Source organism: Lepisma saccharinum, chromosome 1 (genome assembly GCF_977018435.1).
Source record: "Lepisma saccharinum chromosome 1, izLepSacc3.1, whole genome shotgun sequence".
Lineage (NCBI taxonomy): Eukaryota > Metazoa > Arthropoda > Insecta > Zygentoma > Lepismatidae > Lepisma > Lepisma saccharinum.
The window spans coordinates 93,724,704-93,742,296 of NC_139229.1; the positions used below are offsets into that span (position 1 = coordinate 93,724,704).

General features: G+C 44.5%; 1 protein-coding gene across 2 annotated transcripts in view; it reads left to right on the plus strand.

Moving 5' to 3' along the window:
• Positions 1-10,706: 10,706 nt before the first annotated feature.
• Positions 10,707-17,593, plus strand: part of LOC145984717 (uncharacterized) — a 76,348-nt gene continuing 69,461 nt past the window's right edge. For both annotated transcript variants that reach the window (XM_083118225.1, XM_083118226.1), the window contains exon 1: positions 10,707-11,346. In XM_083118225.1, the coding sequence (XP_082974351.1) occupies positions 11,157-11,346 (190 nt within the window). In that variant the 5' untranslated portion in view covers positions 10,707-11,156. The remainder of the gene's footprint in view (positions 11,347-17,593) is intronic.

Genomic DNA, 17,593 nt, shown 5'->3' on the forward strand with positions numbered 1-17,593 from the left:
TTGTGAATCCCTTCTCGAAGGTGCGTTTGAATTTGCTGATCCTCACCTGGTCTCCAATTTTGTATTTAGCTTTTTTTGTCGTGGGAGTGTACTTTGGACAGTAAACGGTAGAAATTAAACGCTGCTCGTCAGATTTGGTAACGTCAGCTGGCTTCATGCCTATTGTTCTGTGTACTGTATCATTATAGGTGTCGACGAGTTCCGGCAGGATGTCGACCCATTTGTAATTTCCCCGAAGCGTGAATCGTTTCCACATGTGTGTTTTCAAGGTTCGATTGAATCTTTCCACGATGCTGGCTTTGATGTGACTGAAGCTCGAATAATGTCGAATGCCATGTTTTTGAATAAATTTTTGGAATACGGCGTTGTAAAATTCTTTACCGTTGTCCGTTTGCAGAAACCGTGGTCGTCTGCCGCCGCTTTCGCGAAAAATTAATTTGAATGCTTCCGTGACGCACGTTCCCGTTTTCGCCTTCAAAGGTAGAGCCCATGCGAATTTCGAAAACGTGTCTATGACGGTGAGGAGGTACTTGTTGCCCTTGTTCAATTTATGCACGTTTTTCAAATTGCCGCTACTCATCTCCACGAGGTCACTTTGCCAGAGGTCGTCGATGCCCTTGGTTACCACGGCCAAACGTTCGTAGTTGCGGCGTGCAGGTTTATGCAATTCTTCGACGATGGCTTGCCTAGACATTTTTTTTAGAGATTACGTTTCAAGAGAAGCACAAGCGTGATGGGATTCAAAGAGGGTGGCACTTCGCTCGTGTTTTGAATGATCAGCTTATCGCCGGCACTCACGTCGAAAACGGTGAGATCTTCGTCTTCGTGTATTTCATATATGTTGCGCGTTTCGTTCCAACGTGCCAGAGGAATGTTTCCTGCTTTCTGGACACCACGATTCGATATCAAAGTCATGGTGGGAACGCTAGCTTTTCTGCCGTGAGACCAGTACGAAAATTCGTTTATCTGAATCGTGCCATCGAGGAGAAACTTGTAGTACGGATGATAAGGATGCAACATGTACAGTTTGTTACCTTCGACGAACGTGGAGATTCTCTGTTGATTGGGTACGCTGTTGATTTCGATGGCTTGCAGAGAATGCAGTTTAGCGAATTTAGTGTCGACGCCGAGCAGATTACTGTGAACTTGTCCGAGTTTATTTTCGATGGGCAGCAGATGCTCGACTATGGTATCCGTTACGGCAGAAAACGACGGTTTGATTTTCACTTCCACGTTCAACTGCTTGTAGTTTTCGTTGAGTTCTTGCAACTTGGCACCGAAAGAGGTCAGCGTCGATTCCTGCGTAGATTCCAGCACTCCAACTTGATCTCTGATGTTGACGACGATGTTCTGAAGGTTCTCGACTTGATTCAATTTCGAGCTCTTCTCGGTAAGATCGTTCACGATGCTTCGCATCTCTGTAAACTGCATGTGAAGGTCGGCGACGCTCTGCGAAGTGGGTAGCGTCGACACCAGCGAAGTAATTTCGTCTCGAATCTGTTCCACGTTCGCCGTTTCCGTTTCCAGTCGTTTCAGCATACGTGATATGTTTCTTTTCAAAGCGTGCAATTCTTTGGAGGTGGGGAGATTGGCCACTTTACTCTCGAGATCGCTCAATGAACTTTTGATGTCGCTCGAATCGGATAGTGCCGTCACCGCCGTTTTCAATTTTTCCAAATCTTCGCACGAAGGTACGCTCGTCCGTAACGATTCCAAGTCACCCTGTATGTTGTCGAGTACGTGATGAAAATGAGCGAGATTCGTTTCGACGTTCAAATTTTCTAAATATTCGATCTTCTGCTGAACCGTGCTTAACGTGTCTTGAATGCTCGTCAACGCTCTCGCTTCAGCGTGAATATTTTTAATTTCTTCGTTGATCAATTCCAAGGACGCCTGAAGCGTGGCGATGGTGGTTTGAATGTGTTCGAAATCTTGATAGGCCTCCAATTGAATTTTTATGTTCGCGACGCTTTTACCGATGACCTGCAGTTCGTCCGACGATGGTAGGTTCGTCATTGTATCTTCCAAAGTCTGCAACTTGGATTTAATTTCTTCCAACGTGCTGGTGAATTCTTCTTGTAATTTGGAAACAACGACATGCAAGCGTTCTGCGTCTATATTGTTCACAACGGTTTGAAGTTCAGAGAAATTCTTTTCTATTGCGGAAGTTCGTTCTTCGATTTCGAGTTTCAATTTTTCCAAATCTTCATTTTTCGATTGAAATTGCTGTAATTTGGCCAAATCATTTTGAAGCGAATCCACGCTCAACTGTATATTTTGAACGTTGTCGTAAGAAGGTACGTCGACATAATTTTTTATCAGCGTCTTCAGTTCGGAATCGATTTTCAGAATGGGGTCGAGACATTGCGTTTGGAGCGTAGCGATTTCCGACTCTAAACTTTTGTTTAAGGTTTCCTGCAAAGCGATCAAATCGGTCCTCAACTTCTTAACTCGAATGTCCAACATGAGAATCTCTTCTGCATGGTCTACACGCTTGGTGTTGCCGAAAATGTCGTTAGGCATTTTTGGTTAACGGTTATTTATAATAGGATAGACGATTCGTAATTCTACGAAGAGAGGAATAAGTTTGTCGTAATCTCCGAGGAGTTCCATGTAAAGATAATCTCCTGCGGAAACATCGTACGTAATGTTAGAAAGCATCTTGTCGTGCTTAATTCGAAAAATGTTCTTGCCGGTAGAAATTTTGATTTCGCCTGCGTTTTCCGGATTCACGGTGATTTGAAGTTTCCCGTCGATCGGAATTTCGTAGAAATGTAAATTGTTATTAAAAACATAAAACATCTTGCCCACATCGTCATTCAGTTTCGTCCAAATGCTGTTGAGGTGAATGATCAACAGACCGTTGAGTTTAGGTAACACGGAAGGTAAGACTTCATGATCTGGTATGGTTTCCATAATGATCTGTTTTTTGAAACCGAACAAATTCATAGGCATGCTGGTTATTTAAGAATACGGTCATAGTTTTTTTTTTGTAATGACAGTCAAAGTGTTTTTTTTGTTTTGTTTTGTTTTGTTTTTATGAATCTTCTGTTGAAGATGGACATATGTTGCAGGTTTTGCTTTCTGCTAAGCGATAGTGCCCCCACGGCAGTGTGTGAATACCACACTCGAGGACGCACCTCTTATCGTCGTTGGGATCCAGGGCAATTTTTCTAACTTTGTTTGTGGTGATGATATGGTCGACGCTCTGGATGCGCTGTTCTTCTCTTAGAACCGACGACCTGGTCTTGAGGCAATCGACAAAGTCCTCGAATGCGAGATGCTCCCGAACCACCTGTCTGCCGACACCCTTGGCCTTCTTGGTAACGCTGCCCTCGGCTTTGATGGCATAGGCCTTGGCGCGAAGACCTGCAAACTCGAGAATTACATCACCGTCCTTCTCGTCTTTGAGTTTGCCAGGCACTTTTTTGTTTCGGGGCAGGATGCCGTACTGGTTCGGCTGGGTATAGCCCGAGGTGTCGAAGAGGTTAACCAAAGATGGAGCTGTGGCTATATCCCCGTACGCATCGTCCGTGCGAACGTGGTACACCAAGCTGTCCGTGTCCGTGTAGAGTAGGCTAATATTGTCGTTATAGTGCTGGCGTAGTACCCCATAATATGTTTGAAACATGTGCAGCTTGCTCAGGTCTAATACTGAGGCACCAACATAAATTGGCTTGTCGAGCCTCACCTCACTCTTCCTCATATGCACCAGAGCAAGCTGTTCGTTATAAATGGTCCTCGATTTGAATAACGGGTTTGCTACGAGCCTGCGACATTGTGCTTTCCTCGTTACCAATTTTATGTCCATGCGATTCCGTACATTCTCCATAGTTTTGCCAAACACCGCATTGTTCATAAGCTTGAAGAAATCCTTATCGAGCTCGGACGTGGCTGCGGTGCGGTGTTTGGTGTTGACTTCAATATATGGACGCAACCACAGAGAATGCTCGAACTTGAGGATGCGGTGAACTGCGCGGACTGCGACCCCTCGCTGCATCAACCACCGGAGATTCTGGTAGTGTAGGACGTAATTCTTCTTGGGCTCGAAATCCATGACGAGCTTCTTCTGGTTGGAATCGGGTGGACACTTGAACTCGGGTGCAGGGGGGAGATCGCTGAACAAATCCTGCAGCTTCTCGGAGAACTCAAGGTCCACCTCGGCGAAGAACCCATGTTCCGAATCGTCGAAGCTTTCGACGTCGAAGTTGGAAGGGTCAGCCCACTCGAAGCCTCTAAAGGGGAGTGACTGCATCATGGAGTGCCCGTAGAGGTTATTGACGTCCGTGTACATAATATAGCTGGACGGCTGTGAGGGCTCGTAACCGGTGGCCATGTGGTGATTGTTGGCGCGCGAGTGTCGCTGCGACACCTGGACCATTCCACCCCGCACGGCACGTTCCACAAACAGCATCATGTCCACGTCCGAAAGAAGCTCCAGCTCGATCTTCGTCACCAGAAACATGGCTGACCACGCCAGTCCGGGGAGACTATAGAAGTAGGCAGGGTCCAGCTGGTAGATCTTCATGGCGGTCGCACGGAACGTCTGGAACACGTCGGCGAGGAGCGTCACATCAAGTCTGAGGTAGGCGTCGTGGTAGTCCCCGAGAGTTCGACAGCCCAGCTTGTGCCACATGGACTGGGCATGGTGATAGTCATCCTCGGTGATGTTCGAGCCTCGCAGCTGACTGTAGAACTTCGCCTGGGGGGGTAGCGACGTCTCTGCGAACTTGGAAGGGTCTGTAATATATTCGTAGGGATAGACCCCCTTACGCTTGAAGAGGCCGGCGTCCAAGTGCGGAAAGTTTCCGGAGGTGATGAGCATTTGCTCGTCGCTAAGCTTCCCTGCGAGAGCATCGAGGCTGGCCGGGAGGAACCTCAGGGAGTCGAGGAAGCGAAGTTCGACGGTAGAGTGTGATCCTGGGATCGACACTCGTTTGCTCACACTGATGTAACGCTCCTCGTTCTGGGCAAGAACGTTGATTCCCTTGTTGTCGTATCCAAGATGCCTGATCAGGTGGTGGAAGTCGTACCCCGAGCCATTGTGGAAGAAGATCGGGATAAATCGAGGGTCCCGGGCCATGAGGTTGCATCCGTTGCACCATGGACCAACATATCTACCGGTAAAGTGATCGTGGTGTTGGACTTTACGGTTGTTGGCGGTGTACTCCTTGACGCAGACAGGGCAAGTGATGGCCTCGTCGTGTCTACGCTGATCGTCGGGGGACAGTGGGGGCATAGACTTGGGGGCCAACAGTACCTTCCCTATCTCGATGGCCTCGACAACCATCCTCTCGAGGAAGTGTTTGGCTGCGTCGGGACCACGGTACACGTAGGGCTCGGGGGCGATGTGCTGGTCTCGTCGCACCACAACGTAGGCATAACTCGAGGCCTCGTGGAGTTGGTAAGGGGTGGTGGAAGAAACTTCGGGGTCAGGATCGCAAGTGGACAGGGGTTTGAGGAAGGCTTCGAAATCCGCGATGATGATAGCGGGATGCTCTACCATGGCACCGTGCATGTGGAAACGCTCCACAGTGCCAGGTTTGGGCAAGACTGCCACACCCGGCTCGTTGGCATTGCAGTAGATCTTGTGGCTGGCAAGCTTCTCTGCAGCGATGTTGGGGCCTCTGATGCGCTGATAATCCTGCTGTTCTCGATTATGAAATATTGACAAGCACCTGCGACACACCTCGACGTGGGTTTTGTCTTTGCTCTGTTGGCTCGACACCAACCGGGAGAGGGAACGGATAAGAGTGTAGTGGTGATGGGTCTCGTCCTTGATAAGTAGGAGATGGATTTCTCGAGCATCATTGTTGTTTACGTCACTCACCCGGATGGGGTACACCGCATTTTCGTCAGTGAGACCGTAAACATTGATGGCCAACCGAGGGTTGTGTGTACGGGCCTCAAACTTTCGAATATCCGGGACCTCTACCGGGTAGTCGATCCCAGCCATCGCAACTTCCAGCTCTGGCTCGTAGGGTAGGTAGTGGTTAACCCGGTGTGGATGGTTTTTCCAGTGGACAGGGTGTAATGCTGCAAGCACCGACCATACGAAGCACTTGGCGTCACTGTTCTGAATGTTCAGGACGGCCCTTTTTGCCGCAATGGTAGGTGGTAAGGGGACGTAGCTGGAGGCGGAGAGAGGTATGAACTTGCAAAGTTTGACGCACAGTTCGTGAGGCTCGCCACACAGCGAACCCCCCGAGCCTTTAGCTTGGTGTTCCTCCTGTTTTGCCACCAGCTCATCGGCAAACTGGTTGTAGATGACCTCGAGGTTGTCGACATCCGCCAGATGCAGCGTCTTCGCCTTGGTATTGTGGCAGAAGCTGTAAATTTCATCGGACGGCTTCTTGTACTGGCAACGTAGCGATGCGTAGAATTTGGTGGAGTGCGTTGCAAGCGTATCACCGAGGATGGAAATAATCTCTGCTCGCTTCTCCTCCAAAAAGCTACGCACGTCGCATGAGCCCTCCGAAGTGATGACAAAATCTTCTAACAACCGCTGGAAAGCAGACTGGTTCGCTTTCGCCACAGACTTGACGCGTTTGGCGGATGGTGGCGAGTCGGCTTCCGCTTTCCTCTTGGTCGAGCTGGTCGACGGTTGGGGAACAAGTGCTTCGACAACAACTTTGCATGATGTTATATGCCTCTTCAAATTATTAATGGTAATAAGTATACCGCACCTGGGACATGGTTTTTTTAGCGGTTACACGCTTACCAGGTGTGCAGGTACGACAATGTCTTGCAAAATGTGCACTTGATATGGTTATCTTGCACACAGGGCAACTTTTCATGGAGCGCATTTTTTTTGGGGGTATGTTTATTTATATGTGATCTGTTGGTGGTAGAGTGTTTACAAAAAAATACCTTACGAGAAAAATTTTGTAGGCTAATTCTAATTAGTGTTAGTTTGAGGGGTTTATTTATATATGGGTGGCGTTGTTTTCCTCAAATATGTGCTTTAATAGTTTGAGAAAAAAAAAAAACACGTGAAACTCTATAGAGGTGTGGTAATCTATAACCGCAGCCGTTAGAAAACTTTTACATTTTTGGTTGGGCACCACGCACCCTGGCGAGGTTATAGGGGCCGGGCATCCTAAAAACAACCATTATTATTTTGTTTGTTTGTTTGTGTTACAATGTTCCCCCGAGAGAGGTTTACAAAAATCACGATATACGGAGTTGGAAAATTACGATATGGCGCATTCGCTCATTACTCTTGCCAGCCATAAATCTCTCTCTCTTTTTTCATCTTACAGCAAAGTTGGCATCTCTATTTTTTTTTTAGTTGTAAGTAAATTGCCAACACACTCTAGTTAATAATGCTACATATTATACGCGCACACGCACACACATACTATATTACCATCCACCCATCTCTCTCTCTTTTACGGCAGTACATATTTGTTGTCGGCTCTCCTTGTTTAGTGTGTGTAGGTTGGCAAAAATTGCTTTATGCGCTGTAAGGCAAGCCTCAAGCAAAGTTGCCACCTCCTTGCTTTAGGTTAGGTTAGACCAAAAAAAAATCTTGGTGATTTTTTTTCGAGTGAGGAGTTGCCAACGCTGATTTTTACTTGAGGGCGGTCAACCGGCTTGATTGCACAAGCAAAATTGCCAGCTCCTTGCTTTAGGTTAGACCAAAAAAAATCTTGGTGATTTTTTTTCGAGTGAGGAGTTGGCAACGCTGATCTCCACTTGAGGGTGGTCAACCGGGTTGATTGCACAAGCAAAGTTGCCAGCTCCTTGCTTTAGGTTAGGTTAGAGCAAAAAAGGCTGTGGGTAAGCTGTCGGTTGTTTAACTCTTCCCTTTCTCTTTTTTTTTGTAAAAGGCTATGGCAAAAGTACCAGTGGGTTGGCAACCTTGCTTTATGCACTGTAAGGCAAGCCTCAAGCAAGGTTGACAGCTCCTTGCTTTTAGGCTAGGTTAGACCCAAAAAAAAAAAACCTTGGTGATTTTTTCGAGTGAGGAGTTGGCAACACTGCGAGAAAATACCTCAAGCAAGATTGCCAGCTCCTTGCTTTAGGTTAGGTTAGACCCAAAAACAAAAACCTTGGTGATTTTTTCGAGTGAGGAGTTGGCAACACTGCTCACCACTTCAGCTCACCACTTGATGGCGTTGAACCCGGGCACTTCCTCTACTCTTATAAATTTAATTAAACGACGCTTAATAAAAGAAAACTGAAATTCTAGGTCTTCCGATAATTACCGCAAGTTTGCAACCCTGCCTGGAACTGTATCTGCGCATTCAGCGAGGCTCGCCTGAGAGTGCCTCAGCTGGTCCCATAACAGCCTATGTGATTCGTGCGGGAAAGCATAATTTCAGGGGCGCGTACGCCTGTAATGTAACCTGAGAGGCCGGCCTCTTTTCTCTCTCTCACCCTGACTTCCGAAGAGTACCGATCGTGTACGAGCGCGTGACGAAGCAGGCAGTGGACGTACAGAGCTTGTTGAGAAGCAGCGTTTCCATGGAAGATTCAGAGCTGTGCCGGGAGCAGAGCACACCCAGCTGCTAACATGTAGGGAAAATGTGTTGCTAACACCTCTAAGCCTGGCCTCCTAACCTAACAAAGTAGGCATTATTAGAATTATAACTGCAAATAATGCATGCAAGTTGGTTACAAGTGTTATGTTTGGTGCTTTCAGCTCTTTTGAGGAACCGCTTTTCGCGAAGTGTTAGCTGCTGGATGTGCCCCACACCAATCTCGATTCAGAGAGGGAAAGTATTTTATTTCTTTGAGGAAAGGGATATTGAGGCGAAATTTCCTTTCATGATTAGTGACATAACTGAAAACGCGCTACTTTTAAAATGGGGCAAAGTACGTACAATGCAAACGTATAGAGAAAATCCATGTTACTGACATTTTCTGGTCGGTGTGTTACACAGAAAGGTGTCCGTGTTCTGATTTAGCATTTTATCATTTTCTAAATCATATTATATTTTTTTTAAAAAAGTCGCCTGTTGAAGAAGAATTATATGCATGAAAGAGTTAAAAAGAAATAACCGATTGATAGATTTAGTTTATTTTACTTGGCTTTCTGCCATTTTTGGCTAATTGGGAAGATGAGAATGAGCGATAATATGATGACATTGACGAAGGGACACTCACAAAGAACACCTATGCTCAGGTGGGGATTCGAACCTGAGGCCCTTGTCGTAGCACGCTGTTATAACCAATCCGCCGCGGAGGTCAGCATTAAAAAGAAATAAACGATAAGTGACGATCAAGTGAACCAACCATTTTTGTAATGCGAGAAACAGTTACAATACTGTTATTGAAGCAGCAAATAATTTTTACGAGCAGCTTTAATCTAACGAATGTAATGGCTAGGGCCTGACAGAACGGGTTTTTCATTGGGTGACGCGTGGTCAGATCATCGAGTCCCATTGTCACTGTTTTCTGACCTTCGAGACAGAAGCGCTTTTTTCTCAGATATCCAATCGAGACTAGATTAAAGTAGAATCTGAACCAATGACGGGTTTGTTTGAACTCAATGTAACGCCATATAGTCCATTGCGTTATGTACAGTCAACGGCAAAGATAATGGTAAGCAAATTGTCCACCGCTATTTTCATTACTTTTTTATTCTACATCCTGTGTTGTTTTAAGGAATGAAACTATGTTGGTTCGAAACAGGCATTGTTCTCTGCTTATTGACGTCATTATTTCAATTTATTGTCATCACATTGTGAAATTTAGACAATGAAAATGGTGGTGGACAATTCGCCTAATGTTTTTTTCGCCGTTGGGTGTACAGTAACTCTTCGAGAAGGGAGTTTTTGAATCTGGCCCACGAGAGAACAGCAGCGTTTTGATTTATTCCCTGCGCTACGTTTCAACCGCAGTCTGACATTCAAATGTAAAACGCGGACATTTTTAGAAGGCAACTTTTAATCGGTCAAGCCTGGTCTGTAATTGTAAATAAATTCAATCCCGGACTGGGAGAGAAAATCAGTAGAGTTCTAGACAGTGTATAACCTTTTCATATTTAAATAATTTAAATACGGTCCAGGAACCCTTTTTCCGGATGAATTTAAATTCGGTCAATGAACCTTTTTTCCAGAAAAAATTTCAATTCGGTCCAGGAACCTTTTTTGTTGCATCAATTTAAATACGGTCCAGGAACCTTTTTTCAATGAAACAATACGCAACTTGGACCTAATTTAAATTGTGCGAGAAGAAAGGTTCCGGTTCTACATCGGAACCCAATAGAACCCATTAAAATTTATGGGTTACTGGACCTTTAACAACCCTGCCTAGAAATCGGACTCTGGAGGCGTTCAATCTCTCCCGCTTCCGAAAACATGCCTTTGTTCCTACAATTATCAAGAAGACACACGTTACTTGCTATATTGCTGTAATTATGTAAAGATATTTTTTTATCGATTGTAATCCGACACTCCATAACAAATGCACGGAAAATGTATCCCGAATTTCGAGTTTGTAACATTGGATGAATTTGCTTGTTGAAAGGAGGGAGACAAAAGTAAACATGAAGTTGTTGCGTGACTAAAGTGCGCTCATTTTTACCGAGAGTTTTTGTTTATCGCGAGAAGCACTCGACATACAAAATAGCACGTTAACCTCAGTTCGTTCGATAGTGTCTTCCGTTTATTATTCATAATGTGGTAGCCAGGAGAATCACATTTTTTTAGAGCTCTTACTTGGCGCACGCGTACATGCCCTTGCACAGTTGAAAAGAAGCAAATTCCTGTATTCTGTGTCTTGTGCTTGAGCCATTTGACGAGTTTGCCTTGAAAACTAGTTGAAGAACATCGATAAATCACAATTTCGCTAGTTAAACGGCCGAGAAATGCAGTGTTGCTCTTGACAGCTGCAATTTGTTTCGACTCGGGAGAAAGAAAAATCACCAATTGTTTCAAGCTGGTGTTTTTCTTTTGGTAGGATCTTACCATACTTGTAAAACACAACGTACAGACTCAATTTCTTCAAAGCGGAAGAGTTGAAGAAAAGAAGCTTGCCCCATTACGTAATTCGACAAAACTGTCAAGTGGGTTGACTTCAAAAGTTAACCTTGTGCCCGTGTGCTAAATTCTTTGACGACAGTGATTGTCTCGTTGCAAGGGCATGTCACCAAGTACGTATTTGCGTTGAACTACCTCTCCACCCTTTAGTACCACGTACAAAAGAATATGGAGAGCATCAAGTTAGAACCGCTCGAAGAAGATGCGCGAGAAAATGAAGGTGTGGACTCAATTAACGAGTGCAGAGGACAGCTGGAATACACAAAGAAGACATGGAACCTAAGATCTGTTTACGGAAGCAAGTTCAAAGAGGCGATTGGCCCCTCGTATGTGTTGAAGCCCCGCCTTAGCAAAATAGGTAAGTAAACCTGTTCTGATCTTATCTACTTTATATCACGTTTTGTAATAGTTGAACAAGTACAATGTATCGGCTCGTGTAATTTTCATGGGAAGAGAGGATGAAATTTACCCTATTTTCCAGTATCGCACTGCACCACTTGCTGCAACCTCTAATCTCAGTGACTGCTCAAGCTGAAAACATCGAAAACTGGTGACAAAGTTCCCTATAGTTCTAAAGTCGGAACTATAAAGCTCCGTTACCTTTCAGTTATTATGGCTAGGGGGCATCCTGTAATGTATTTTTCTGTTATTGGCGGGAACGTATCCACCAATCCTCCCATGTTGGGGAAACCCTCCCCTCCACCTTCATATGCCAGATACATCCAACTGCAAAGGAAACAGTAGGCGAATTGTCCATCACCATTTTAATTCGGTCTGTATTATAATGAATTGAAATAAAGACGTCAATAAGCAGAGGGCAACGCCTGTTTCAAACCAACATAATTTCATTCGTTAAAACACAGGATGTGGAATAAAATGTAATGAAAATAACGATGGACAATTTGCCTACCATTATATTTGCCGTTGGCTGTACATCAATTGAACGAATCATTATAATTTAATTAAGCCGCGGTGGTGTAGTCGGTAGGGCGTCTGACTACCACGTGGGACATCCGGGTTCGATTCCCGGGGTGCGTGATCTAAGGTCGGAATTTTTCCGGCCTTGTCCCCGCATAAAGCGGCTCTGGGACTCACCCAGCCTCAAATCAGTGGGTACCTGGAGACATCCCTGGGGGTAAAGGCGGCCGGATAGTGGTGTTGATCACTTCACCGAGATCGAGAATGTACGTGGGGCCCTACCCCCACATCTCATAAATGTGCCTTCATGGCACAGTGCTATATGCATGGGGCACTTTAGTATAATATTCAGATTTACATTTCAATAATAACTTGATATGCAATGAGGAATATTACTTTCTGTATTGAATTGCAAATGTAGCTCTTTTACACCCCCCCTGGCCACATCATATACGCGCAAATTAAATGCCAGGGAGGTCAAATTTAGATCTAGAGGCCTACGAATTTCTGGCGGTAAAATTATGTAATTGTAATGTTTATTTTCGTTTCAATGTATAGTTATTTTTAAAAATCACTTACCAGCTATTTAGATAAGCGTATAATTGTTATGTTCCGAGGTTAGCTATAAAACAAACGGAAAAAGGAGCGGCACAAATTGAAACCAATGACCTTCATGATGGAGTGGTAAGCGTAAATCACCATAGGTTCCAAGTTCGAACCATACTCGCTATTTTTCAGTTCATCATTCATCGCGATGAGCCCAAGGGATAGAAACGCGACGTAAAATTACCAAACTACGGTAGTAATTTAATCGAATCCGCCTCGTAAATAAATAAATTATTAAAACAGTTTGTGCGAGTCTTGTCGCTATTGCAGTGAGAAATTTAGCAAGATTTCGATAATTGTTACGACACGAAAAAAAAAGAAATAGGTTCCCTACAAAAATAAAATAAAAATGCTTGATTTAACTCTTGTAAATAAGACGAATGCGTTTTCTTGGATGGTTAAAGGTTTTGAATGTTTCAACACTGCTCGAAATGGGAAAAGCCGACCGCCTTGGCGGAGTGGTTAGACGACGCCAGGGGTACCGGTTTCGAATCCAGACCTCGGCCTTTGTGAGAGTCCCTTCATCAATTTCATCATGGTCCCGGTGGAGGCACATAGTGGTTCGGATCCCACTTTAAACTGTAGGTCCAGTCCCAATTAGCCTTACTATGTATAAAGTGGACTTAAAAAAACAATTCTATATAAATTCTATCAATTTCTTCATATCATCATTCATCCCCATTTTCGTGATTAGCCAAAGTGACAGGAAAGCGAAGTAAAATAAACTAAACCATTCAATAGAAATAGGAAAATAAATTATAGGCAACATTGTTATGTTTTGATCGGCATTAGAAAAGATGAATTATAATGTAAAGGGGATTAGTTCTTACCAGACAACAATGAGTGAAATTAGTATAAAATAGCTCGAAAAATAAAAGTGATATTTGTAACAGTGACTGAAGATTGTAAAATTTGTTCATGCATGTAAATTGGATGTAGATCTGACACGAATTTAGGTACGGATATGCACTTCTAAAACAAAAAAAAACTGTAGCACTTTGTGCCTCCACCAGGTACTGAACCCGGAACTCCTTCATTACAAGGCGACGATGAATTCCTGTAAGATAGTACAGTTCATAACCATTATTAAGTGTGGCTCTTAAAATATAAAACACCAGGGCCATAAACCGAGTACCTTAGCCAAGGTGGAATATATACAGGCAGGACCGTTCAAGATACGTATATACAGGGTGTTTCGTAAGTTCGTTTACAACTCTTGGGAGGTGATTGTACGAGTGAAAATAAGATGGAAAGTTCATGTAACGAAATTCCGGAAACGGCTTTGTTGCCGAGTTATTGACGTTTGAAAACGTGGGAAAATGATTTTCCGAAGTGAATAATGGCCAAACGGGTGGAGAGAAGTCGTCGATGTTGGGCGGTCCACTAAGAAATTGGGTACGCTCTTGTCAAAAAATCACGCGGCAATGTTGTGCAATGTCGGTGCAAGGGATTCCACAAAGGACGCGAACGAAGATGTTGACGGGAGTGGGGTGGGTGTGCGTTCTGCGTGAGCTGGTATCGAAGAAAATTAGCATGTGTTGAATGGCACCAAAAAACAAAGACAATTTTCTGAGCGAAGGGCACCATGACGTAAAAACGAAAAAAATGAACTGTCATAGGTTGCATACCCTGAAGGGCAGATGGGTGTCCGTGTGATCTGACGTTAAGTACCACATTTCCCGCTAGGGGCGCCAACAGTGTAGGTTTCCTCATGAAGGAGCACATGTGTCTGTGCCATTCGTGCTTCAGGTGCTGTGCCAGCAGCAGGTTTTAAACATTCACGGTTGAATGGAAATACGTGAGGTTCTTGGACAGTAGTGTTAGGCAAACATTTGAACTAGCAGTGTTACGTGTTAATTCTTAGCCACAGCCCATCGTGTTCTGTGAAATGTACTAGTGTTAACGGCCATAAACACTTGTAGCCCGGTGTAAGGGATGTCTGCATACACGTCCCAAGAGCTGGCGGACATGCATCTGATTTATGGGGAGGCTGGAGGTAATAGCCGTGCTGCAAGGCGTCTGTATGGGGCACGTTTTCCAAATAGGGTGTTACCATCGCACACCTTATTTCAAACTGTAGACACTCGACTTCGGGAAACAAGATCAGTGTTGCCACCTCGTCAAGAAGTTGGACGACCGCGAAGTGTGCGAACACTACGGTTTGTTGATGTGCTAACTGCAGTGATGGATGATCCAGGCACCAGTACGCGCGCATTAGCCCACGAACGAAACGTCTCCCATGTGAATGTGTGGCGAGTCCTGGCAGAAGAGGGGATGCACCCGTACAAATTGAAGAAAGTACAAGACCTTTTGCCTCGGGCCTTTGGCCCACGTGATGACTTTTCCAATGGTTTGTTCATCAAATTGAAACTATACCCAATTTTCAGAATACGGTACTATGGACTGATGAGGCTATCTTCACGAAAACTGGTGTGTTCAATAGTAAAAACAGTCATGTGTGGGAACATGAAAATCCACATGCACTGCTAGTGGCACATCATCAGCACAGATTTGCAGTGAATGTGTGGTGAGGGATACTGCATGACCATTTGATTGGACCGTACATTCTCCCGGTTCGCCTAAGTGGACCCACTTATCAAGCATTTCTCAGTGAGGTTTTGCCTGAACTACTAGAGGACGTGCCCTTGGCAATGAGACAAAGACTGTGGTTTCAACATGACGGCGCACCCCACATTTTGATCGGAGTGTGCGCCATTTCCTCAATACCGTATTCCACAACCAGTGCATTGGCAGGGGAGGGCCTGTGACGTGGCCACCTCGATCGCCTGATATTACGCCCCTAGATTTCTTCCTCTGGTGAGAGATGAAATGCTTCGTTTACGAAACACCTGTTGTGTCAGCCGAGGATCTCGTTGCCCGTATCAATGTAGCTGCAGCATCGATAGCAGAAACGCCGGGGTTGTTGGGTCGCACTAGACAATCCTTGATTCGCCGTTGTCGCATCTGCTTAGAAGTACATGGTGGACACTTTGAAAACCGTCTGTGATGAGATTCCCTTCACATCTCCATTAAGCATACTGTGTGCCCTTCAGGGTATGCAACCTATGACAGTTCATTTTTTTCGTTTTTACGTCATGGTGCCCTTCGCTCAGGAAATTGTCTTTGTTTTTTGGTGCCATTCAACACATGCCAATTTTCTTCGATACCAGCTCACGCAGCACGCACACCCACCCCACTCCCGTCAACATCTTCGCTCGCGTCCTTTGTGGAATCCCTTGCACCGACATTGTACATTGCCGCGTGATTTTTTGACAAGAGTGTACCCAATTTCTTAGTGGACCGCCCAACACCGACGACTTCTCTCCACCCGTTTTGCCATTATTCACTTCGGAAAATCATTTTCCCACGTTTTCAAACGTCAATAACTCGGCAACAAAGCCGTTTCCGGAATTTCGTTACATGAACTTTCCATCTTATGTTCACTCGTACAATCACCTCCCAAGCGTTGTAAACGAACTTACGAAATACCCTGTATAGCGAACTCGAATAGATAATATAATAATAACAATATATCTATTGAGCGGCCGAGGTTCAGCGTACGCTGATCTCTCACCTAATCCTTGTCAGAATACAGTATACAGTTACAAACGGTATATACTGTATATCCAATAAGAAAAGAAAAGAAAAAATAATAATAATAGTAAATAAGTAAGAAAGATGAAAGAAAAACGTATGAACAATTTGAAATCAAATAAGAACTGTAAAGATACAATTAATGAGTATATGTATACACATAAAACTACATAAAACTAAATTCTAAATACAATTTTAAGTACACATATATACAGCGTGTTTCAAAAAGAATATACGTATTACAAAGTATTATTTTGTCCAAACTATCGATCGCTGCACCCCGGCTCGGCTATTAGAGAAACGAATACATAGTCTAGTTTATATAATAGCCGCTAGATGTCAGTTGTGTTCTGTTTTGCTTGGTAACCGTCACTTGTTTGAAATGGCTACTCCGCAGCAGAAATCATTTTGTGTTCTCGAGTTTGCGAAGTGCAATTCCGTGATTACAGTGCAAAGACGTTTCAGGTTGAGGTACCAAATTGATCCTCCGAATGCTTGGAACATTCGCAGATGGTATCGACAGTTTGTAGATACAGGATGTGTATGTAAAGGAAAAGAGTCCTGGCCGCCCTCGTGTTCCTGAAGAAAATGTTGCACGAATTCAAACTGCTTTCCAACGTAGCCCTTCAAAATCAACTCGTCGTGCCAGTCGGGAGTTAAAACTTCCTACAACAACAATTTGGCTTGTTTTGAGACGTCGGCTGGTTATGAAGCCGTACAAGGTACAGCTGTTACAAGCTCTGCGTCCTGATGACAAACGCAAACGTGTGGCATTTTGTAACGAGATTCTTGATGCTATTGACAATGACAACACTTTCGCACAACGCATCGTGTTTAGTGATGAAGCTGCGTTTCATGTCAGTGGTCAGGTAAACAAACATAATGTTCGCATTTGGGGCCTACAGAACCGACATGCATTCATTGAACATGTACGAGATTCGCCCAAAGTGAATGTGTTTTGCGCGATATCCCGATCATCTGTTTACGGCCCATTCTTCTTTGATGGAAACACGGTTAACGGTCAGCAGTATCTCTCTATGTTACAAAACTGGTTGTTTCCGAGGCTGCACGAAGACAACTTCATTTTTCAACAAGACGGGGCACCCCCTCACTGGAGTCGCCAAGTGCGTGATTATCTGAATGAAACTCTACCGAACCGTTGGATTGGTCGTCAAGGAGCTGGTGACTTATCATGTATCAGCTGGGCTCCACGGTCACCGGATTTGACACCCTGTGACTTCTTCCTGTGTGGGTTTCATTAAAGACAATGTTTATGTACCACCACTCGCACAGAACCTGGAAGATTTTAAGAACCGGATCCGTACTGCCGTAACACCAGTGACGAAGGACATGCTTGCCCGAGTATGGGAGGAATTTGAGTATCGATGTGATATTGTTCGTGTCACTGCTGGAGGACATATTGAACATCTGTAATCTGAACTTGAGAGGTTCGTAAGTATGTGTGTCAAGTTTCATCTTCGTATGTC